Below are 26,473 nucleotides of genomic sequence, written 5' to 3' on the forward strand. Positions count from 1 at the left end.
CCAAGGAGATGTTGAAATACAGAACTTTAAATCTAGACAAAGCTTTGAGAGAGATTAGATATTTATCCCATACTCATGTAGTGTCTGTTTTTGTATATGCAGAATAGAGATAGCACTTACTGAATTACTACTTACTGCATAGGAAGAGATTTATATATGAAAAGTGTAAAGCCTTATGTGAGAGATAAATATTGTTAATCGTTCACTGTTGTACAGCAATATTTAGGTTCCCCTAATTCCTAGACATAATTATCTGTTTTTTCCCATAGTTTGCAAAGTGTGTCCTCAAAGACGAGAGTAAAGAATAAGAATGCTTATTTGCTTCACTATGACATTTTAATATCCTTTGAGCCACTGAAGGATGCTTGTGATTTATCATAACATCATTTCCATGTTTCTGCCAATTCAATGGTTTATACATCCAAGGACTATTCTGCACTGTTGTCCAAGAGAGAGGAGAAAAGGGGCTGATTGTTTTTTGTCTTTTTTAAGTGTTCTAAAGTAAATTTACAGTCACACTTTTAATTACAGAAAATCAAACAAAAAGGTTTGCTTATTATTAGAAAAAGGGAGTCACGCCCACTGCTATAACATAAGGGTTCAAATGTAGACATCTAAGACTGCTCATGCAACATGCAGTAGAAATGTTACGTTACCATCCATAAATTATCCCCATATTCAAGTTTAACATCCCTCAGATAACCACCATCCAAGGTGACAAATCTGAATGCAAATCCTATAATTTGTCATGTTGTAAGCCTACAAAGACAGCAGAGCTTTGAGGGCATCTTGAGGGCATGCTCTTTGCTGTCACCTCAGCTCCCTACCTGGAAGAACCAAAATTTGCCTAACTAAATGAACATAAACCAGAAAATAATCCATCACAAGGCCCAAGTCCTAGGTACTCCTTGTATCTATATAAGGCTATTCAGTTTCTTCTTTGGAGCCTGACATTTCCAAGGGCCAATCCCCCAGCTGCCAGGAGGCAATTGAAGACACCTTTTGGAGAAAAGATGGACAAACTCCTGTGTCCCCTCTGAAGGATTTGGGAGTGTTATGCTTGAAGAGGTGCACAGAGGAGCAATAATTGGAAACTGCTTTATAGGCCACCGTGATGGTTATTGGTTTACAGTGATCAACAGATATGAGTGTCTGGCATATTTCTTAATTATGTTGAACCCCTTTCCCCATAAGTGCAAATGATGATTTTCAATGCCTGCCAATGAATAGCAGTAATAGTGTTATCAGCTATCTCCAGGTGACAGGGGTCTTAACGACTAAAGGAAGATCAAATCAAAATACTTTTTCAATTTAAGCCCTACTGATGAAACTTGATGATTCAACAGAACAACAAGAAATAAAGCTTTGAATCAGCTTTTTAAAGTGCATAGTACAACTCATTATTCAACTGCTTGAGTCTGTGCTGTTTAAGTATTTTGGGGATGTACTAGTTTCAGCATTTTTTTAAACTTAATTTTATTATTTTAGAAGTGTTTAAATAGAGGCATGCTGGTCACTTTGGATGAAATGTTCCCAAAAATAATAGAACAGAAACTCATCTTTAGTTCCTTCTTTCCCTTCACATAATCAATTGGAGATTACACCCTAATCCCTTTGCCTAAGATCTGTAAAAGAGATGTAGAAGTCAAAGATTTCCCAAATAATTAAACCCAAAAAGCACAAACTGACACATAAAACAACAGAATAAGGCTGCCAGAGATCAGTAAAGGAAATAACTCACAGAAAGCTCTGCTCTGCCCCTATCCAGTGTTGCTCCCCATATAGTTGTCTATCTCCCAGCCACAACACAACCAGATAGGGAGATAACTGTTTATTTTGTCCCGACTTCTCCCTTCAACTTTCAGTTACTGAATGCAACAGAATATGTGTACTGTTTTTTCTCCTTATCCTTCTTCCTTTACAAATCCTCACTTCCTATTTGCAGACATCATGCAATTTCTTAAAATGTCCTTAGTTTGGAGGGGTAAGGAAGAGGGGGGAATGCCTCAAAAATATCTTTAAATTCATGCTTTTATGCTAGCAAAGAAAGCATAAGGCTTTGTGGAATTGGAGAGAAAAAGGAGGTGGGGATTTATATATATATGAAAACATGAAATGTTAATCATGAAAGTTCTCAAATAAAGTTTTTTAACAAACAAACAAACAAAAAATAACCTAGTCTGCCTGAATTCTAAGATCCTCCAAGCCCCCAGCAGTCACGTTTTGACCTCTCCCCTTTGTTTTAGAAATAGGAAGAAACATTCTCTCCTGGGAACAGATGGATATATTTGGACTAAGTGTGAGAGGCAGCTGGTTATGCTGAGACCTGGCCTATTTGCTTTCTCCTCAGTCTCTTCCTAGTCTTTCTAGGGCAACATTATATAAAGCTAGGATACCTGTTGCAGTGTGAGAAGGAAAAGGAGCCTTATTTTTGCTTGTAGTCTGTTGGCTTTGATCTCTCCTACAAATTCTACTACTTTTCTATTCTAAACTATGTCTATTCCTTGTTCTTAAAAACAAGCAAACAAAATACACTTCCCAAATCAGAATAAATATAAACCACTTTTCCTTCCCCTGCTCTTCTAGTTTCCCTCTCCTTTCAATTCACATAGCATACATTCATACAGCCAGTCTTTCTTAAACTGTTTTGCAGTTCCCATCCCTATTGACTTTAAAGGTCATAAATATACAGTGGCCTAATAGATTTTCCATAGTTCAAACTGAAATCATGTAGAGCCAAACTTTAAACCAGAATTTATTTTTATGGCCATCTGTGAACTCCAAAAGACAAGAATTCTGAACAGAAGTATTAAAAGTGTTCCACACAGCAGTCAAGCAGACAAAGAGATACCTGTTGGAGTATTAGAGATGAAAGGGTTTAAATTATCCTCTAGATTGGCATCATGACACATCAACAAAGTGCTTCTAAATCCAGTAGCCAAGCTGCCCAGACACAGTATCATGTATTGCAATTCTCCTCATTAATATGCTGGATTGAATCCAGTACTGACTTGCCCCTGCAATGTGTCTGAGGTTAAAAATGCCTATGTACTTAGCTTAATAGGTTCCCATTAGGGAAATGCAAAAATAGCATTGATTTTATTTAAGAAAAGCAGCTCAGTTAAATGGTGCAGTTTAGTGGTTACACACAAAATTTTTCTGAGTTCTGGCAATTTTATTTCAAAGAAAGTAACCTACGTGAATTTTATGGAGTCTGTTAGCATCCATGTTTTACTTAAATTAACCCAAAATATTCAGTACTCCTTTTCCAAAGCAGAAATTCATAAAAGAAAGTGAAAAATAAGCAGCACATCAAAAACAAAGAAAACAAAATGATAATAATAATATTAATAAGTAATACTGCTATAATTGATAACAAAACAAAGCAATCAACCAAAAATCATGGAAATTTTTGTCCTAAGATTTATTTTTCTCTAAAAATTACATGAGGAGTTATGAGACAGTTTTAACTTTTAAATAGGAAAAGCAAAATACTTCGTTTTGAAAATATTTTAAATGAAAAATTGTGGCATTTTTCCTGCAACCCTTGCAGTCTTTTATTTCTTTGTTTTGGTTCAGCATGACTTTTTCTACAGGAAGACATTGTTTTCAGCCATGCAAGTACATATTTTTCCTAACATAGTAATTGCCACAAAAAATGTACAGCTAATTCAGAAAGACCTTAAATTCCACAAGTCTCCTGCAAAGGACATCAATCACAAGAAAGAAAGAAAGAAAAAAATCTTCTTTAAGACAGGAAGGAGGAAGATATTTCCGATTCTAAATGCAAATAATTTGCATTGATTAAAACTGCACAGAGTTTAAATATATATACATTTGACAAATTTAGGACATTTACATTTATGGTCCAATGTTCCTGTGGGTTTCTTACAACAATTTATCCTTAGGTTTCAAATGTAATAAGAACATAAATCTACATGAAAATGACACAGCAAAGGGAAATTCATCTTCTTTCAACTGACTACTTTTCTAAGCAATGTTTTCCAGACCCACCTCCCCCACTGAGCTTCATCTTCCAGGTCCTCACACAGGCTGCTCCAGTCCAAGGTAATAAGAGCTCCATAAATCTGAAGCACTGAGGACATGTGGTACTGGGTTTATTCATGGGAATATAAAATATTGCCACCAAAGTACCACATGATCTTTAAAAACTCCTTCACACTTAATCTGCACCTTTTGCTGTTACAGCGCTTGGGAAGAAACAGAAAGAAAAGAACTTTGCTTAGGAGAGTCTGCCCAAGCTTTCACAACAGCCTCCATGAGTAACAGGAAATCTTGAAGCTTCTTTGGTTTTTAATTTCCCTCTATGTAAAATGAGGCTTAGAAATTGAATTAACTTAAAGGGATTTTGAATTTCTCATAAGGGAAGAGATTCCAGAGCAGGCAGAAATACAAGCTTTTCTGATTTTCTACAGGTCTTGTGATATCTAATTTTTTTAACACTTAAAAAAAAAAAAAAAAAAAAAAAAAGAGGAGAGAGAGGGATGCGAGATGCGGGAGATGCAAAGTACTATCAACAAACAGAGCTCATGCAAAAAAGAAACAAAGATTACACATGAAAGAGAAAGGAACCAAAATCTAGTAAATAACTTCTTAAAGCCCCTCTGAAAATGCATACAGCAAATCACAAAGTCTTTTTTGGGAACTGACATTTAGAGGGGCTTAGAAGGATTCTCTTTTTCTCACTCATTCTATAAAAGTGCTGTGGCACAGCATACAATATCCAAATACTTCTTATTTATAGGCACACTTTTACTTTCCATCCCTAAAATTGACTTTTTTTTTTTTTTTTTGCAAGTAACAAACATCCACTTTGAAAAGAACAGTTTTGATTCTCTTGCTCTAAGTGCTTTTCCAAGAAAATCCATGTTTTCTTTTCAGAAAAAAAAAAAAAAGAAAAAAAAAAGGATTAAGGATTTCAAGATATTCAGTGTATATTCAGTGTATTTATGCATTCAAAAAACATTTAAGTAAGTAAAAAGATTTACATTAATCCCCTTATTTCGCTGGATTCTTCCACAAGGTATATGCATTTAAATACAATTGAATGTATTGTGAGGGACTGTTTTTTCCCAATATTTTTTTTTTCCTGGCCTCTCCACTCACATCAGCAGTTGCTGAGTTATTTTGTTATAATTTAGAACAAATTGCAAAATATTTCAGAAAAATACAATAAGATCTCAAAATATTTTAAATTATATTGTGCATAAATACAAAGATTATTACACTTGCTGCCACAATCGCACTGAAATTTCACTGAAACCAATAAGCCACAGAAGCGATTTGCTTTCAGAACACAGTACCTATAATCAATATTTCTTCATATGGAATATTTCTGTTTAATTGTATCCTTAAAAACAAAACAAAACAAAAGAGCAACAACAACAACAAAAAAACCTGCATCCTATTTCATACATTTAAGGGATCAGTTTTACTGACAATATAGCTATATTTTTCCAGAAGTGAATATCAGCATCAGTTCATGCCTTTTTTTCTTCTTTTACGTTAGAAATATTCTCTAATTCTAAATAAATGTTTTCCTCATCCATGTTGTGTAAAAAACTGTAATAGACCAGAAGAGAAAATGGAGTACCCTCAGTCCTCAGTACAGACAAAACATTCTTACATGCTCAAAACAAATGCAACTCCAAAAAGCAGAGAGAAATATTTTTTCCATTGTTATCACTCAGTTAGTGCCTGGAGGATCACTTGATCACTTGCAGAATTATCAGAAGATACGTTACTTTTCTATGGGTTATGTCTCTAAAGTAAAATGTGTGTTAATTAGACAATAATATTTAACTAGATGCAGCTGGGGAGGATGTTTTACAAAGGAAGGGCATTAATAATGTTCTCTGCCCCTAAAAAATTATAATCTCTCTCTTTCTTAGTTCAAAAATTAAAAAATTAGATCCACAGCTGTACTCAAATGTATTTTCTGGGTGTGTCAGGAATTTGGTGCTTTCGTTTAATGGAGAAAGTGGAAAAAAATTGAAAAAAAAAAAAAAAAAAAAAAACTAGGCATGAAATTGGAGGGAAAAAAAAAATGCTGTATGTCAGCTCTGTTTTCCCTGCAGGAATATATAGTCCCTGCACAGAGCTGCCCTGACCTTCCACAAGTAATTGTTCTTGGGGATGTTATGAATATCACAATATATTTGAAAAGAAAGCTACAGATAAAAGAGGAAAATGAATTTGAATTTGCAGTGAAAGTGAGCATCCAGTACTAGGCTATTCCCCAGATGGACGAGAGACAGACTTGATCCCTGGGCAGAGAACCAAGAAGATGTCCTTGTTGTGGAGCATGACCAAGTTCTGCAGCTGGACAGTTTGGCTGGGCACAGAGGAGGGACAGGAGAGCATTGTCTTCAGAGCAGGTGAGGATTTAAAGACACTGGATCATTAATTTCACCAGCCTTCCTCACTACCAGACCCAGAAGCAGGGCAGAAGTAAAACAAAATTTTGCATGGGAAGCTATATTAGAAGAGTCCCTCCAGGGCACCACAATGAAGGATAAATCCTTCATAGAAAGAGAGAATGAAACCCAAGCTTAGAGCTGAAGCCACAAAGATATACCAAGAGGATGCATCTCCTAATTCATAATACCTTACAGTCCTCTCCAGCACATCCCTTGTGTCAGATTGCTCCCTCCTGAGCTGCTTTTAGTTCTTCATCATTGCATCCAACTGTGGCCCAGCTTCAGAGATCAGGGTTTGAAATGTTCTGTTTTGGTAATGATGTCTACTGGCCACAGTTCCCTGTGAGACAGAGGTGCCTAGCTCTAGGATGAGGGACCTGGCGCATGGGTTTAGCGCCATCTCGGTCAGGGCTCAGCCCCCACCATGCTGCTGCAGAAGGGCTCAAGGAGGATGGCCATTCACCTGAGACATCAGAAGCATGGACATGAATTTTTAACTCCTCTGTTCAATGAAGCAGCAGTTGTTTTTGGTCTACTTCACTGCACAAAATGTGCAATCTTAGTTTTATGTGGAGGTGAAATTCCTGTATTAATTCATATTGAGTGCACACAAAAGTCAGAGAGAAAAGTGGCAGTGAAGAGAGAGAACAGTAAGGACTTTTTGTAATCCACACTGAATTAGTCACTTTAAAATGACTGGTGAGTATTCTGTGGTGGTATCAGAATAAAGACAGGACCACTCAGACGGAGGTAGAGGGGAGAAAACTTGCAGGTGTAAAAAAAGAAAAGAATACAATAAGGCAGGAGAGAATAGTTGCCATAGATATATACCTACTTCCTTCATCCATGCACCCATAATTCTCTCTGGCAGCTACATGATTAATTCAAAGATTTATTGATTTTTTTTTTTCTTGCTCAATCCTGCTGACCTGCTTTTGTTGACAGGTCTGTGCAGATCCCACTCCTTCACCGGCTGAAAGCATGGCATCACGTTCATCTCCGTGGCCTACAGTAAAAATTTCGACTCATTCAACATAAAAAGTGTTTGAGTGCATGGTAAAAATATGGAGAGTTTATTTCAAATAAAAACAAAACAAAAAAAAAAAAAAGAACTAGCAAAGAGATACATGCTTTTTTTTTTTTTTTTTTTTTGCAATTTCAGTGCAATTTTATTGGGGAAATAGGACATCTAAGCAGTTCAACTCTCTTCTTCTGTATTCTGACTTTTATAAGAAATTCACTAGCTTTAAGTTTTCTAGAAAACCAAAGAAATTTTGGTACAGCCACTGCTTACTTCAAAAATTATTTAGCCTTTGGATCCACCATCTTGCTGCATCAGAGTAGAACATGTTCCACCACAGTGCAGTTACACAGCCTGAGCTCACCTATCAGATCACAGACAGTAAAAATTCACTAGATTCTAACTAAAATATTTCCTGGTCTTCATTATAAAGTTTGTCTGAAGAAAAAAACATACATACTGGTATTAAAATATGTCTCTACAATTTAGCAACCCAGGTGAAACAGCAGAGATGGAATGCTGATGTCAAAGATCCACCACACAGGCACAAAGATCTACCACACAGGTTCTTTCTAATGATTCATTCTTCTAATGAACCTTTCAGATATAAATTTGCTCTCAGTGGGGAAGACAAACCAAATGAGCATTTGTATGGCTACCTACAGTTCTAAAAATTTGCAGGCTTATCCACAGTGAAAACTTACTGTAAAACGACATTTTACTGGAAATAAGTTAGCTGGTACTACAAGTGTCTCTTTTTGTTTCTTACAGATGTCACTTGTTAGGAGTCTCCTTGATGCATTAAAAACAACAATAATATAGATCAATATCATGGCTGGTGGTGGTTTTGACATTTTACCCCTCTCAGAGTGCAACTAAACCACATACATAGGCGAAAGCTGTATGGTATAATGCGTCCTGGGCAGTAAGGCATGCACTCATTAAAATGAATCTCATGCATCGATTTTGTTCCCTCACATCAAAACTGTCAGAGCTCATTGGCTGTTTGCTCAGGTTAGACAGGATTTTGTTGGGAAACCCCAAGCATACAGCACTTTCTTTGGTCATCTACTTATCTGTTACCATTCAAGGTGAAAAGATCACAAGCTACTAGCAAAGCAGATTATAAAGAAAACAGTGCTACGACCACTACTAAATAAAATTAAAAAGCATATATATAAGTGTATATATATCAGCCACATATATTACTGTTCCTTGCCCATTTCTGTGAAGTTTGATAGCACTAGGTCTTGCTATCTAAATATCACACCAAAAAAAATCCTGCATACCAGACCAAGTTGATACATATATTGCTTTAAATATTCAGGAAAATTGTATAAACCAAAACCTGCCTTAAGAGTTGTGAACAAAGAACAAAGGCAAAGCGAAAAATTGTTGAGTGAACCTCTATGACGGTTAGCAGTCAGTCTGCTCAGATTTCACCTTTAATAAAGATTTGGTAAACACCACATTAATTAAAGTGCAGCCCGTATTTATTTAGAGGTTTTAGGAACCCCAAAGGGAATTAGTATTTCAGGAGCTGAGGCTAGAAAAGTCTGACCAGATGATAAAATGGGATTAATCCCATGAAAATGAATGAAACTTTAAGTACATTTGGAGGGAAGATCATACAACAAATATTTCCAGTGAGAGACTAACCGTGCCACTGAATTCAACCATGCTGAAAGAAACCTCTTAATGACTGGCAACATCAATAACATGGTGGTAAAACAGAGCACATAGGGCATCATATGTAATAATGTTTTGCATGGTCCAACAGGCTCCTAGGCCTGTAGAGATCCATGATAGGTATTTATATATGTGGGTGTATACACATATACACACACATGGATATGGAGATGGAAAGAGAGAGAGAGAGAAATGTATATCAAGAAACCATATCCAAATATTTGAAGCCCTAACAAAGAAAGCACAGTTACAACTTCCCTCTTGCCCTCTCTTTTCAATTAATTCACATGAGCATAAGATGTAATTCTGAAGGGGGCCTGAATCCAATCAAGATTTCAGGCTTCTAAAAACTAGATGGTCGAGAAAAAATAGAGAAAGAGGACTGAGGGGGTGTTGGATTTTTTTTTTTATTATTATTGTTTGTTTGTTTTTAAAGTGAATAGAAGGAAAGGATACCTCCAACTGATGGAAGTAGAGGGCCATCCAAAAAAGGAAAAAAAAAATTACAACATACTTGTCCCCTAGTCATGCTTTGTTACTGAAATGCCAGTAATACTGTTACTGATTGCAAAACCTACTAGTATTAAATATGCTGGCTGGAGTGAGACAAAAAAAATTTCGGCTTTCAGCAACTTAGGCAATAAGATACCACACTGATGTACTGTTTTCTCCTCTGTCTCTCACAAATAGCCACCGATGTTCTATACCCTCAGAGCAGCCACAACATCCAGTCATGCCAAAGAAGATCTGCAAGTTCCTTCTCTGAGGACAACAATAGTGTCTCTGATATTAACAATTCAATTTCACATGTATGCTTCCCTCTGTCAGTTAAATGCAAACTCCTTTGCCTACAGTCTTACCACCTACCTTCTTCTGTGCTATCAAAATACAAGTCTATGACATGTGAGTCAGATGCTGTCCATCTTCATCCCTCCAAGCCACTCTGAACATCTACCTCCCAAAAAGCCATGGAATCCCTTGCACCCAATCCTATTTATCCCTTTGCTCTAATTTTAGAATGATTAGTCTGATCAAAATATTCCAGCATCATGTCACAGGAAGCAATGTTCTGCAGAGTAGCCAGAAGAAAGGTCCTTCAATGAAGAGCTGAGGTACATTGCCTTGCTCTGTTACAATCCTGGTTTACAGTGAGTCAAAGCAAAGCATTAAAATGTTTGCACAACCAGGAAGTGCTAAGTTTTTACTGTCTCCATATTCTAGGATTCTGAAATAGTCTAATCCTAAAAGAATGGTGCTCTTAGGAAAAAATAAAGGTAACAACACTTTTCTTAAATAATGTAGCAAATGACTTTTTCCAAGGTCCCATAGGAAAACAGCTTTGTTGAAAGAGAAAGTGAGGAAGCTGCATATTGTCTTTAGGGATGGGCATGTGCACTTTACACTTCTTCAAGAAGCTTAAAAAACACATTACTGCAAGAACAAAACTACAGTCTGACCTGAGCATTGCTGAAAACTACACACATTATCTTTCCAGGGAGTCAAGGAAGTTCAGTAGATGTAGGAGTCTGACTGCTTAATTTTCTGCCCTATCACAATTTTGAATAGCAGGTTTAAATTCCATTGCCATCTCTCTGATAGAAGGTAGTTTACACTCAGAACTTTTTTGTTTTTATATACATTGCTTATATACACACTTCAGCCAACTGCACCTGGACACAGAAAAAAGCTTGCATCTAAGAGCAGTCAGTGGCATACATTGAGTGTCTGCTGAATGCTTGTTGTTTGGCAACCATGTTTAAGCCCTGACATCAAACCAAAACAAGAAAGATCACATCTCATCTCTACTAAAAACAGTCTCAATCAAATGGCTGGACTTAACCATAAGCAATAATCTAATTCTGAGCACACAGGACCACTCTCTATAAAGAGAGATTTCTTTTTCCCCTTTATGTACAAACTTCATGGCAGAGAAGAAAAAAAAAAAAAAAAAAAAAAGTGATCACTCTATGTAAACAGAGTCAGTGTTGTAATCTCCAAACCCCATCACAAACGAAAACTGCTGCATTTCAGATGCCGCCATGTGATAACTACTGGCAAACATTGCTTGCTGTCAACCGCAGCAGTTCAGAAAAACCCTCTGTGCAGAAAGAGATCCAAGAGCCTCTAAGCCTTTTAAAGACAAAACTTGAGGAATGGTGTGTAAATAAATAATGCAATTCATTATATCAAATGTAGGTCATTGTACATCAGTGACACTTCTCAAACTGTGGTCCACTGTGTCTAATTTCTGGCCCAAGTAAAGTGTGCTGTCTGAAGGGCTCATCGGCTGTCATCTGCATGTCCGTCAAAGCCCTTCAGGGAGACGTGTTCCATTCATGCTTACACACCTTTCATTCAAGCTGCTCTTCTTTCTGGGCAAATTTAAATATGCCATTGTGCACAGTTGTTTTTATATGTCTCTCTTCTTTTCTGCATTTTTAAAGCAATTGCATTATATTTATATCGGACAGATTCTTGCAAGGTATGTCTTTAGGCAGGAAAATAGGAAATCAGAAAGGTCATGGCATGAACCTATTCATGATCCTGCTCATGGCACTAAGTTATTCAGATACTTGGAAAAAGCCTCATAGTTATCAGCACCAGGATAGGAGGCATCCATAAAGATAATACAGTATGTAGTCACAGACCAAAATTTAATCTTCAGCCTTTCTCTTTGTTTCTATCTGTTCTTCATTTTCCTCTTTTCTGTCTCTTTGCTGATCCTTTCTTCTGACCTTTATTTTTAATAATCCCTTTCTGCCTTCCTTCCCCTACAACCACACCCATCGTTTGCTCTCTCTGGGGCTAATTAACACATGAACAGACTCTGCTCTTCGCTTTCACCCAGACAGAGCAGAAGCAGCAGTTATTATGTCTTTGCCTTCCCCTCTAGTCCAGCTTCACTATTTTGTGTGTGAAGAACAAATACAAACCAAGCACTAATCTCCCACCTGCCTTACAGCTGCTCAACAGCAGCAGGAGCAGTCTGCACCCACGACACTTTTCTGTACTATCATTCCTCGTTTTTACAGCTGTAGCCTACAAAAACACACTTCACTGCATTCTTTGGTCCTGCAGGGCCTATGCTGTTTTCAATGGTTACAAGGTCAACACAAAGCTGGTTCCAAAAGTCTTTTTCTTTGGGAATGGTTTGTAAAGGAGAGTAATGAGAAGGAAAGGAAACTTGACCTTTAAGCAAGCTGTATGCAGCTATCAGTCATACAACATTAGAGGATTATTTAAGCTTTTATGTTTAATATCCTCTAATGAAAATGCATAAGAGCTGGTGACTGATGCAAATACAAGGCAGTAAACTGCACATCATTACACTATTTATAATTCATGTGAATTTCAGACTCAGTTTCAAGTCAACTGACAATATACAACTCTTTAGACAAGAAGCATCTTCTTGAAAAAAGATCCTGAAGATACAGCTGCAGAGCTTTGTACAGTGACAACATGCACTTTGCATATCCACAAAGACTTCTCAAATTGATGTTGATCCTTCTATTTTGCCAGCATTTTAGAGATTGCTAGGCAAGACACACACCACTGGAAAGTCTGATTCCTTTTTCTAGGAGATGCAGATGGGCAAATTAGATATATTTCATGCATTTGTAGTGGACATATAACTGCAAAGGTCTGTTGCTGTTCTTATGTGTGTCTATCATGAGAGCGTGCAAGACAGCTGTCACTAGCAGAGATGGCTGAATATTGCATCTAACAAATATTATTCAAAATGGATCTTTTTATTATGAAAATATTTTCATGTATTTCTTGTTGGAAGTTAAGGTTTTCCTTTTTTTTTTCTCAGAATAGATTCATCTGAAAATGCTTTTCAGCTCAGGTTTACTGTCATATTGAAAGACAAAAGGTAGGATCAAAACCTCAACTATCCGGCTGTTTCTCTAGCAGATGCAAAACTTTTTAGTCCACAGCTGTTCTTGCGCATGGAAAATTCTTGTAATTCAGTATTACTAGCTTCAGAAGTAGACACCTTTTATTGAACAAGGAGCCTGACCTATCTGGTCACTCCTGAGAAATGCTGTAGCAATATGTCTTAGTAAGTTTCAACCCCCAATTACTTTACAGTAACCTGGAGGCATGACATACAATTGCAACCAGGAAACAGAAGATGCTTTTGCCCAGATATTTATTACATACTTTGATTACCATGGACTTCACTGTTCTCTCTTCTGGTAACTAATAATTACAGAACAAAAGAAGATATGCCCATATGTCCAGTTCTGCAACAAGGAGGAGAAAAAAAAGTCTTAATCAAAGACTATGCATCTAAAAATGCTCTTTGTAAAGTTAGATCTTTTTAAGAGTAAAGATGTAAAAACACTTTCCTTTTTTTCTTTAAAACGTTCAATTTGCATGGAAAGAGGAATGATATCTAAAACAGTAAATAACAGCTGAAAGAAAAGATTCTGGATCAAAAGTGTCTTTCCCACAAATCTTTCTGCCCTAGCAGTCAGAATGGGGCTACAAATATTCAGGTATATGAAATATTTTCTCTAAATTACACTTGGAAGTATTGCACTGGGACTAAGACCTTTCAGAAGAAAAGTTTCTCTGTTAAACCACTCACACAAGGAGCTTCCCCACTGGGAAATAAATAAAAAACAAAAAACCACCACCACCACCACAAACATGCTGATAATGACTGTATAAGCAGGCATATGCATTTCCTCAGAATACTGATCATTAGTGGAAAATGGCTCAATAGCTGTGTTACATCTTGCATCTTATTTGTCAGCACTGACATTCTAAGAAGACGTGCTTGATCAATACCTACCATTTGAGTTCATGGCCAGATTATTGCAAAATTGATTACAAGTAAAACTCAAGACATTTATTTTTATTTTTTATATATATAAAACACACATGGGCTCTGGTTTTTAAATGCTGTCACTATTAAGCTGCATTTAAAGAGTGTAAGTGGTAAACAAACAAATCTTATAATAATTTTGGTTAAACTGGAGCAATGTTTTCCTGTCTCATTTTTGCCTTTGCACAACAGATAGCATCAACTTGTAATCTAACCTGGGATTTCAATAAACTACCAAGATAAATAAAATCTAGAACATGAGTAATATAAAAACATAAATATTTCCATCAATGTTACATTTGCCAGAAAGAAAAGATTATTAATTTGCTGAGAAGTGAAAAAACATTTACCTACATTGTAGGATCATAAACACAAACACATTCTTAAACATTCTCTGTAGCAACATTCAACTTAAACTATTTTTCCTGTTCTGCATTACCCTGGAACAATATATTTCAAATTCCTGCACATGTAAATCATTTGTATATATACCAATAGAAGCACTGAAGCACTGTGTGTAATACACAATTTAGATATGTACCATACTAAAAATATTTTAATGTATATATACAGTTTCTTATGAATTTCTTAAAATGTTTATGCTTTAAAAGGCTGGATATTCCCTGCTTGAAATCCCTGTACTTCCTAAGCAATACCTCAAATTGGCAGTAAATAAATTAATACATATAACTGTTAGAATAGATTGTTTCACTTCAATGTGTTTGGCTTACAGCCCAGTTTGCAATGTGCCTAAGACTCCAGTGTTACCTATGAAGATACTTGAGATAAAAATGTTATGCAAGTATGAATACGGATAACATACCGCATTTAAACATAAACAAACTTTAGACTCAGAATTTCTTTAATCCATGATCAACATTACTACTGAAAAACAATTACAACTCAACATGTTTTATGACACTAAAGTTTATTTGGCACATAGTGGAGGTTCCTTATCAAAGTTAAAACATAAAACTATTGCTACAGTACCAGGAAGCTGATTTGATGTCTGGCATAAAACAAAAACCATGTTATTTCCCCCTCAAGCATGCTAGAACAAGCAGGGCTGTCTAAAACCTTCATGTCACACACAATCATAAGGATGCAGCAACATTAATGTGAAATATGTTACTGCAAAGATGACACACCATTCAGCTCTAATTGTTTCAAAGCAAACATTAGGCATTTTGGGAAGAAAAAAGAAAAAGAAAAACAAACAAACAAAAAACAGCAACTACAGCTGCCATTGCCAAGTGGCAACAAAAGCCTACCTGAGACAAGCGAGACTGTGTCTTTCTCCCATGAGACAACAGTGATGTATGCCTCCACAGAGGAGGGGATAATGCACTTGAACACTGCTACATTGCCTCTCATGGCTTTCTGGTCCTCCACACGGACTGTATAGGGTTCCCGTAAAACTGAAAATAGAAGTATATGTTTTGTTAAATAAATCATAATCAAATATCCCTCCCAATTCTTAGATTAGAATCACAAAGTTTCCCCAGGAAAGTTATTCAGGTACAATTATTTTTTTTAATTTATGATTAAATTATAGTTATATTGCAAGGCTGACTGCAAATACATACATATATATCCTAGATCTTTGCATTTACACAAAATTTGCGTCTCACCATGTTTCTGTGTTCCTTCCCTACCTAATTCTGGGAGCAAGAAGAAAGAATTTTACAAGAACTGCATATTAATATGAGCAAATTGCATTAAGTCTTCAGCTGCTTCTCTTGTTTCTCATGCCACCTTTTCCATCACAAATTGTTTTCTGCTCTATCAAAAGGTATAAATTACATGCAACTACTGTAGGTGAATAAGGAATCCAAAATGTAAAAAAAGGTCAGCGTCATTGAGGATTTTGAAGAACTGAAGGAGAAAATTGATGCAAGTGTGTAATGGTAGCAGAGGGCTGCAGGGGCGGCATCTGTGAGAAGAATCCAGAAAGCTGTCCCATGTCAGATAAGGGGCCTGCTGCTGGCCAGAGCCAAGCCAATAAGTGATGTTGCTTGCACCTCTGTGAGAGCATATCTGCGGGGGCGCGGCCCTTTTTTTACACATACAAAACACTGTGCCACAACAGCAGCTGGGAGAGAGAGGAGTGAGAAGCAGCCCTGCAGACCCCAAGGTCAGTGCAGAAGGAGGGCAGGAGGTGCTCCAGGCACACAGCAGCACTTCCCCTGTGGCCTGTGGAGAGGCCCCTGGTGGAGCAGGCTGTCCCCCTGCAGCCCATGGGTCCCACATGGAGCAGATCTCCACGCTGCAGCCCATGGCGGAGCCCCCGGTGGAGCAGGTGGATGTGGCCTGGAGGAGGCTGCGGCCCATGGAGAGCCCCCGCAGGAGCAGGCCCCGGGCCGGAGCTGCAGCCCGTGGAGAGGAGCCCACGCAGGAGCAGGGGTCTGGGGGGAGCTGCCGCCCACCCGTGGGGGACCCGTGCTGGAGCAGTTTGCTCCTGGGGGATGGACCCCATGGTACAGAGCCTTGGGGGAGCAGTTCTTGAAGAGCTGCTGCCTGTGGGCAGCCCCGCAGGCTTAGTTGGGGAAGGACGGCATCCCGTGGGAGGGACCCCACAGGAAGCAGGGGAAAAGTGTGGCTGAGAAGGAGCAGTGGAGATGAAGTGCTATTAAGACTGATCGCAGCCCCCATTCCCCTGTGTCACTCATGGGGAGGAGGTGGAAGAGGGTGGATGGGGGGTAGGTGTTTTTTGTTTATTTCCTTTGTTTCTCACTTCTCTAGCTTGTTAGTAATAGGCAATAAATCTTACTATATCTCCCTATGCTAAATCTGTTTTGCCCGACACGATAATTGTTGAGTGATCTCCCTCCCCTTATCTCAAATGTTGAGCTCTTTGCATCATATTTTCTCCTCCTTTCCCTTTAAGGAAGGGGAGTGAGAGGGTGGCTGTGGCGGAGCTCAGCTTCCCACCTGAGTAAAGCTACCACAAAGTGACAGCCAGAGAAAAAGCAAAGTGTTTCTGAGATGCAGAGAAATTATAGCAGGTAAGGTAAGAAATGCATTCAATTGACCAGCACTGAAATAAATAAGTCAGTGATAAGAAAACAAACTGTGTTTGCGAGTTGTTTTTAATAACAAATTTGAGACAACTGAGATCCAGGATGTGGTTTGACTAGCAAATGGAAGAATTAAATAATTAGTCAAAGAGAAAAAAGAACAGGACAAATTCTTAACACCAAACTAGTATTGCTGGGATGAGATGAAGTTTCACTGAGTAGAAGAATGGAAAGAAGGAAAACTAATATTGAAATGATGCAATGAAGGAGGGATGAAAATCCTTTAAGCAATAGTTAACAGAGAAGAAGATAGAGCAAAGAATAAACAAATGTTATATACTGCAAGTAGTAGTGAGTGGGCAAGACAAGAAGGACAAGCAGTAATGTTGCACCTCCACAGTATCATAAGGTGAAGGTGCAAGGAAATAACTGCAGTCAACATAATTATGTATCTTGAGGTAGTTGTGAAGTGAGAAAGAGTTTCAATGAAAACAGGGGTAAATGTATTGTAAAACAACATGTGTCTGAGGCATGTATGTGTCTGAAGGTAAAAATTATTGCCAAGAACAATCCCAGTGCAGCAATGTAATCAAGTCAGCAATGCTGAACTGTGGCACTTCTTGCCCGTGTACCCTGCCCACAAACATACACTGAGCTCTACCAGTTACATTCTAGACTAAAGAGCCAGTAAGTGCTTTGCACTTTTTGTGCATGCATTTTGATACACCAGGAGCACTGGAATTTTTAAAGGTCACTTCTATGCAGTGTCTTTAAAGAAAACAAACAGTGAACTGAAGTGAAACTGTATTTTTCACAAATGTAAACAATAGCAAGTTTTTAGCTTCAGTGCCACCACTGTGAAAAGGAAGACCAGAATTCTCCATCCCTGTCTCAACCCTAAACAAGACTGTAGCAATATAGCAGTTAGGAACTGTAGCCAAAAGTAAATAAATTTAATGATAAATTAAATATTGTTTTTTTTAAAAAAAAAAAAAAAATCAAGATAAATCCATCTTCTGTGATAAGATAGACTACTCATTTAAAAAAAAAAAAAGTCATCAATTTATTTTTAATCAAAAAGATAATTTTCCTAACCCTATTATAAACACACCTTTGATAAACACACATTTGCTGAACTGATAATATTATAAGTACCTTAAATGCAATGAATTTACAACTGTGGTTGCCCTGTGATGAAGCAGTCCCCCTAATCTTTTTCTACACTGGAGGGAATGTTCCAGAGAACATAAGTCATATTTATGAGTCTGACTTTGACTAATGCTCACGCTCCATCATTTACAGACATTTATTTTTTTATTTTTTTAAACAGTAAGATCCTAACACGCTTTTAAAGGTGTGGGCTTTTTTCCAAAAGTGCTGGCCATTTAGAAAATCTCCGATATTATTTTAAAGCTGACTGCCCCGGTGATCATTTCAGTAAGCAAATGCAGAAACCACCTGTAGGGCACAAAAACTGGAAAGAGGTTTATTATTCACTTCTTTGTTTGAGAAGTTTACATTATTGGGATTTCAGAGGCTCCTCAGTTATTTCTAGATCACAGTTTGCCAGCTCCCATGGATGCTTTGCTGATTGTTTTGAAAATCCCAATTCCCAGAGACATGAATATAAATGAGAACTTCAGTCTTTGCTAAAATAAATAAATAAATAGGTCCCTGCCATTATTGCACAGAAAAGCTTGAAGCTGAAATGGAGGTAAACACCTTTATTCCCTTCTCAGACTGGTCTTGAGAAGAGCTGAGTTTAGGTTTTTTAGCTATGGGTTTATCTATTTGGATTTTGTTTTTTTTTGTTTTCTGTTTCATTTGGTTTCGGAGGAGAGGAGGGAGTGGGGTGCATCATATGCAAAAACACAAATATAATCATCATCAAGTTTGAATGCTTATCTCTACTACCACTTGAACAGAAATGTGACTGAAAGTAACACAAAAACAAATGAAGTTTATCATTTCATTTTTGAGCTCCACAGGGTTTACCATCTGAACATAAAATAAATTTATTGTTATGCATAGGAGACTTTCTCAAAAACTGTATATTCCTTTCTCTGGAGATTATGCAAGTCTCCAAGACTCACTAATAGATATTGTCTCCTGTCAGGTACAACAGCTCTGGAACACAACAGTGGTCCATAGGAAGGAAGGAGACTTGTATAACTCATTATCCAAGCCTCAAATTATCTATATAAATAATGCACCAAGGGTAAGAGGCTAAAAAGGAGAGGAAAGGGTATTAAAAAAAAAAAAAAAAAAAAAAAAAAAAAAAAAACTTTTCTGACTTGGCCTAAAACAGTTGTTTTATTGTACCTATTCCAAAGCCTTTTTTCATGTCCTGCTTCCATTTCGGAGGGTTTCCCTCTAAAGCAGAGACTTCTGCTTTAAGGAGACTTCTTTAGGAGTTACATGGATAAATGGGTCAATGCTGAGCAATGGACACAGCCACATCCTGTCATCTAAATCCTATGCTTTCATAACTAAATGAGTATTAGTTCAGAGCCTTAGCTAACAAAGTTGTGAGTTGTAGCATTCTTTATAACATCTCACTAGTTTATCTGAAAAATAGAAAAATTGGAAACAATGCCCCATAAATACAAAACTGGGATGTATTAACAAATCCACAAGGGACAACCAATATTATGTTCTTTCTAAATATAAGTCTGACAGATGTCATGTCCAAAAATTCATTAAACAAAATACAAAAGTACAAAAAACAGAACCAAGCTCACCTTCTAATTGACTACAAACTACTAATCTCTGAATGGTAGTTTATTTTTAAGAAGAGCAGAATAAATTCTCTTACAGACAAGAAGTCAAAGTCTACTTGATAACTGTTCACAGTTTTCCCTACGTAAATCCTGTGAAGGCATATCTCCAATGATACATCTCTTCTAAAATAAGACTATCACAGCTCCACCAACAAAAAAAAAAAGGTTATGAGGATTTGCATTAGACAAAGGTCAGCTTCCAGACTAGCTTTTCTTTGTTTCTTTGAATATTTTAATTAGCTGAAATGGGTAGACAAAACCTTCAAAAAGTATGCAATCATATGTTTATGTGTTGTAACAAAAAGCCTGATTTTGTTCCATCTTTAATTCTCTACTGGTTGGTCCAGTCTGCACACACTAAGAAAGGATGTGATTAGGCAAGCATATCACTTTTTTTCCAACTGTTATACAAAATCCAAAGACCAAGCCCTTCTCTCTCACAGCTTTTTAATGAGTAAGCACAGTCTGATTAATTACTTCATTATTGGTTCATTTTTCCATCTACTTTTCCAGAATCTCAACTGATTATTATCTTTGGTAAACTAACTTTTCACCATCAAAATAAAATCAAATCTTGAAGATAGAAGAATACACTATCTCAATATTCTGAGAGTTTCAAAGGTTACCGTTTTGGCCCATCTCCTTTGATGCATGACTACTGGCTATTCATTGCCTGAAACACCCAAATTTCCTCCCACCTTGATCCCATTTGAGCCACATAAAAGAGTGTACTTACCAGCCTTAATGTGAACATCCTGACTTCTGATTTTCCCTGAAGGATTTTCAGCTGTGCAATAGTAAGTGTTATCATGGATTAAGTTATTAAAGCTTGAAGGAGGGAAGGGGAAAATTTGGAGAGTGCCATTGGGGTGGACGTGGCGGATCCCTGGGACATCGTAGATCTCCTCGCCCGTTGCTAGATACCATCTGAGCGTCACAGGGGGGATCCCTGCTGCTGGACAGGGTACCAATGTCCCTGTGGTGCTAGCAAACACTACCTCTTGCAGAGATGCATTGACAAAATATAGACTGGCGTGTAGATCTTCACTGAAAACTGCAAGACAAAAGAAAGGGGAAAAAAAAACAAAAGAGACCTTGAAAATCTAATAAATTTCAGCTACATAAAACAACTTCACTGTTATTTGTCACAACATCAAATGTAAGCTTTTATGATGTTAGGGAAGTTAAACAAAATATTTGGATCCTAATGCAAATTGTAATAAAACCTTTCTCATTTTAGGAAAAAATATCACTGAATTAAATCCAATAAGTGGTTTGGATACAAAAATGAAATGGGAAAACTCCTACTTTGTACAGTGAACTGAAATAAATCTGATCATTTTTGCATTTGCCGATGCAGCATTTTTTGTAACACCAGTAAAAATCTAGTAGTTATCTATTTCCATGAAATTTCTAGTATCAAATTCCTGCCTGAAGTATGGGCTGCTTCTGTTAGCACATACAAATTTATTTTTACAGTCCTTCCATGGCAAAATAATTTATGAAGTGATAAGGAGAACTAAGCAAACAATGAAAAATCCCTGTAATTCCTAAATAGCAATACATACTTATATTTAATACACATACAACTTAATAGATACATTACCTAATTGCTCCTAATTGTCTTCTAACAAAGAGTTAAAAACTTAAGTACGAAGCGCACTTATTTTAATGGTGTTTCTGCTATCTGTGTGACTGTACTCCCCCTCCCAATCACGAACAGCAGTTTCTGTCACATGGAAACACATCAGTATTGGTCAGAACACAGGGTTAACCCTCTTTATTTTGAACACTTCCTCCACAGGATATTCAACTATTACCCAGATGGTTTGAAAGCTTCAGACAGCTTGAAGATGCCCTGACATTTAATCTGAAATACAATTCTACTGCTCTTCTGCTTGAGAGCAAATCAGCATAAGACAAGATTTTTATTTTTCATTAAAAAGAGATGTTACCAATAATACCACCCCATAGTACATTTGTATAAGCTCACCACAAAAATCTACCAATTTTACTCAAAAAAAAAAAAAAAAAAAAAAAACATATTTCATAATGTCTTGAATACAGAAGATTCTGATGTGATTTTCCTGTGCAGGTCAAGTGAGAAGTTTTTGAAAACGCGATTATAATTTGTCAGGCCCAAGTAAGGATCAACAAGACTGATTTCAGGGCTAACCTTCATTTACACAAGATGGGTACCATTGTCCTCCAGAAATAACTAGCAATCCCAACATGAAGTCATGGAGCACTTTGTCTACCTCCGCTACTTAATTTTCTAATGGTTTGGAACAAAAAATGGACTATTTTCTCTTTCTCTCTCCAGGCGGTTTGAGGGAAGGAGACAAGGTGGGAAGAGATTCTTTTCTAAATGTCATCTCGGTATTGACTGTCAGCAGAGTCCATCTCAAAAGATGTTGTGATTGGCCCTGGGAGTCTTTAGAGAGAGAGAAGTAGGAGAGACTCTCATAAACCAATAGGGAAAGATATCTCACATACAGAAGACAGCCAAATAAAATGGCATGACATAACAAGTTGAAAGGCACTTGGAGATTTAGAAAGAACAAATTTCAAGCGCTGGTGCCAACAAGTCCCTGCGTACAGATGAGATAGGTGCTAGTTCAGAATAAGTCCTTTGCAAGAAGTTGGCTCAGCTCTAGCAGAAACTTGTGTTTCAGGAAAGCAAAAAGACACATAATAGGACTAAGCACAAGAGGAAGCACAGCTGAATAAGATGGTGCCACTTTTACACAATACATTTCTAATTATAGTTGTACTTTGAAGCAGAGAACAGTATTGTTGGTAACATAATAGAGAACTAAGAAAATAAAATTTGGCATTGTTCATCTGCTCTACAAGCTATCCTCTACAAATTCAAGGAAATAATCATCAAGGATTTTTAATTTTCATTGGCCAAAAAGGTGTTCACATAGAGGTAATAAATACAGTTCACATTGACCAAATTTTATGTTATACTGCTTCTCAACAAATATTCATATAAAACAGCAGACTTGCTGGCGAAGAAAAGAGGTGAATACCAAATTGCAAATGTCATAAAAATAGAGAATATCAGGAACTATGTTTGACACTTCCACAGAATCTAACTTTCTAATCGAAATGCAGCACAGCCAAACTAGGGATTCATACTAGCAGCACATAACAATGAATTTTTCCAGCTGCTTTGTATCCCTTGTAGAAGCTTTCAGTACTTTTGACAAACTTTCCATCCATCAGCCAGCACAACAGTGCTTCATTTTAAAGAAGCATCTGGTACACATTCGTCTTAATGGCAGACAAACACACAAAGATACAAGGAAAATAACTTCGGTGCTGTAATATACACACATATACACAATGCTGACAATCCAGATGTGTTTTATAGTGGAAAACAATGCATAAGCTACTTAGATACAATCAACAACAAAAATGGGATTTCAGAATATTTTATTAAAAAGATATTTCTCTGCAGTTTTCCATAGAAAGAAAGTGATTAGCTAAATAACAGAACAAGTGATACATCAAAACCTAATTGAAACTGAGACAAGTCAAAGACGATATGTAATTATATGAATTATATGTTATGTTACTCAATGGTAAAATGCAATCCAATTAAACACTGTATTTTACAGTAAGCAGCAGCAAGCTCAGACTAAAAGTTACAAGGGAGAGAGGTAGAGAAATTTGATGAATGTTAGAGCTATAAAAGAGTGAATAGAAATACTGATGAACCAAAACAAGGGTAAGAACAGAAGGAGGAAAAAAGTATTAGACTCATACTACCTAAATACTGCTCTGAAATCAAGGCTTTTAAAGTGTTTTATCTCCAGAACAATGGCTAAAATGACAAGTGCCCAAGCAAACAGACATAGGCCTTCCCCAAAACCTAGCTCTGCAGGAATGGACCCAATGACACCTTTAAGCCGGACTTCAAATGAGCAGCAGTGGCATCTGATTACACTTGGCCTGGACAAAGAAACATCAGATCTTTGGAATAGATAACATCAGTATCAGTTAACTGTCCATGGGAAAGAAAGTCAAAGATTCCCCTGGGGAAAATATATATATATATATATATTTATTACTGTATTACTGAAACCAATAATACTTGAGGGAAACAGCAGGAAGCCTGCATCTCAAAACTCATTGGGTACCCCAACTGAAATGACAAACATAGTCTACACCTTTATGCATTTTTTTTCAGGGCAATGAAGTAATGGTCTTTTTCCTTTTCCATGTAGTTAGAGGAGCACATAAAAATTTTATCAGATCGATAGACATGGGACAAGAGACATTTCTTGAATCTTAGGCTAAATAGATACCATAATCTTATTCATACAACAAGAATAGGAAGGAAAGATGTATTTTTTGCAAGTTCAGTCAAAATTTCTTAGACTCAACTACTTGAAGTGATAAAGAGAACTGACAAAGTATAATAGCCAAGGAAATTTCTCTTCCTTTTCAGGAGAGACAGCGCTGCCGTGTTCTGCTTAGCAAAGTGCTGAACATGTCAACCAGATACAAATTCTCTTTTAGCACTTGAGAAGTCTCCTGTCAAGTAAGCTGGCTTATTTCAAGACAAGCTGGTTGGTGGGGCTGCAAGTTGATCACACTCAGCAACAGAAAATAAGACTGAGTGTTGTGCAGCCAATTAGTCTGGGTAGACATAAAAAGACTGGACAGACATAGAGATTGGACTAGCTTTTTTATTTAGTACAGAGGTTAACTTTACTCTTATATGGTAATGTCACTCCTTCCTTAGGTCTCCAGAACACTGCGATCCTACATATATATATGCTGTCAATGCAAAGGTCTTACATAAGAGCCTAGGAAATAACACCTCTGGTATTTCTGCCTACAAGAATGTCATTTGCCTGGGCTTCATTATATGTTGCACAAGACAAAAGAGGCTGAAAATGTTTTTTCATAATCCTTTTTAGTGGATTGAAAGAAGTGTCACCAAGACACTATAGAGAAGATGTTGCATAAACTACCACACTGGGTCAGGCTTGGGCTTGGTCTGTGTAGGATCTCACATCCTGGAGGGATCAGCACCAGCCACAACACAGATGAAAGATGACATGTAAAAGCAAACTGTGAAACTGTCAGTCCAAGGGAGATCATGTCTTCCCTTCCTTCACCATTCTTTATGTCCTCTCCATACTATATTACATTGAAGAATCCTTACTATAATGACTCCAAAACTGAAAACTTTATCAGAGTTTGGACATAACTTTAAAAAATTATATATATACAACTGGGTGCCTAAAGATACTAGAGCAGCTTAGTGTTGTGTATTTCCTTTTTATCATATTCTTTTTCTCTAGTTTTCTTTATTCAGTTTTAGTAAATTCAGATAACATTTTTGATTTTTACAGCTATCTCTTTTTTCTTCAGATTCCTCCACACCCTTCTTTCTATATGCTATATTAACCTCTTAAAGCCCCAGTTATTTTTTACATGAAAGAACAGAAGTACCTTTGGGAGACAGACAACTCAACATATTCCAAAATATTAGGAAAACATCTCTTAACAATTATTTGATACTTATATTATTTTCCATGTCCTATTCATAAACTGAATACTATTCCCACAATGCTTATTCAAGAAGAAAGTTTGGTTCTGAACGAAAAGCAACTGAAAAACAAAGGAAAAAATCTCCTTATCTTTTTGATTAATCAAATTCAGCATGAAATATAGATAAAAGATATGAATCAAAGTGAAAGTCTGAAGCAAAAAGAGCACTGAGATTATTTTTAAAAAATAAAAATCAAAGTAGAAAAGATAAATTATATAATTAAGCAGATGACTGCTCTTCTGCACTACAGAAGGTTTATAGCAACAGCTTTACCAGTCTTACAGCAGAGCAACAAGTTTGCCACAGCCCTGGACATTAATATTTCCTTTCCTTTTCTCCTCAGTGATGGGACTGATGGATTGGGAAACAATGAAGTATTTTCTTTAGATCTAGTATGTTATAGAAAGTGTCACCTTAGAATTTAAGAATTTCTCACTGCTAAATACCAGAAAAGTAAATGCAGGAAAATTGGAGGCAACCCCCCAAAATATAATAAAAGTATAAACATAAAAATGGACAGTATAGAATAAAGTCTAAACTTCACCTCTGTTGGAAATTAGAACATCCCTTTTTCAGTAAGCTTCTCCCCAGCACTGACACTTGTAGTCTGCACACGGAATAGTAGGTGCCTGGAACTACTTTGTACCATCATGGGACAACATATTCCAGTAGAAATTGACAGTTGGGGATTCTGCTGCTGGCATACTGTCACACAGATATGGCAGGTACAAAATAGGATGAGATGCAGTCTCTTGACTGGATAAGTGACCAGGAACATAGGTAGTAAAATATGCATTTGACTTTTAGCGTTTGAACTTCTCTGAGAAATTTTGGGACCCAAATATATATATTAAAAAAAAAAAAAAAAAAAAAAAGAGAGAGAGAGAAATTTAAAGAACAGAACTTAAGCACCATATTAAAATCCTCCTCATCAGAGGAAAATACAAATTTTATTCTTCACTGTTAATGGCAAATGTTCTTTAAGACAGTTTAAATAAATTAATGTAAGAAAAAACAATCAGAAAAGCCCAACACATTTGAAATAAAATGTCTGGATATCTCTAAACAACAAATTATGTATAAGGATACTGAATTATAGGATCATATCATAGGTTAATTA

At 36.8% G+C, this 26,473-nt stretch overlaps 1 protein-coding gene across 5 annotated transcripts in view; it reads right to left on the bottom strand.

Annotated features, from left to right (window-relative positions):
• Positions 1-26,473, bottom strand: part of DSCAM (DS cell adhesion molecule) — a 478,055-nt gene that overhangs the window by 374,890 nt on the left and 76,692 nt on the right. For all 5 annotated transcript variants that reach the window (XM_035315830.1, XM_035315828.1, XM_035315829.1 and 2 more), the window contains exons 2-3: positions 20,518-20,835; positions 15,256-15,402 (exon numbers count right to left, since the gene is read on the bottom strand). In XM_035315830.1, the coding sequence (XP_035171721.1) occupies positions 15,256-15,402; positions 20,518-20,835 (465 nt within the window). The remainder of the gene's footprint in view (positions 1-15,255; positions 15,403-20,517; positions 20,836-26,473) is intronic.

This window comes from Oxyura jamaicensis, chromosome 1 (genome assembly GCF_011077185.1).
Source record: "Oxyura jamaicensis isolate SHBP4307 breed ruddy duck chromosome 1, BPBGC_Ojam_1.0, whole genome shotgun sequence".
In the NCBI taxonomy this organism is placed as follows: domain Eukaryota; kingdom Metazoa; phylum Chordata; class Aves; order Anseriformes; family Anatidae; genus Oxyura; species Oxyura jamaicensis.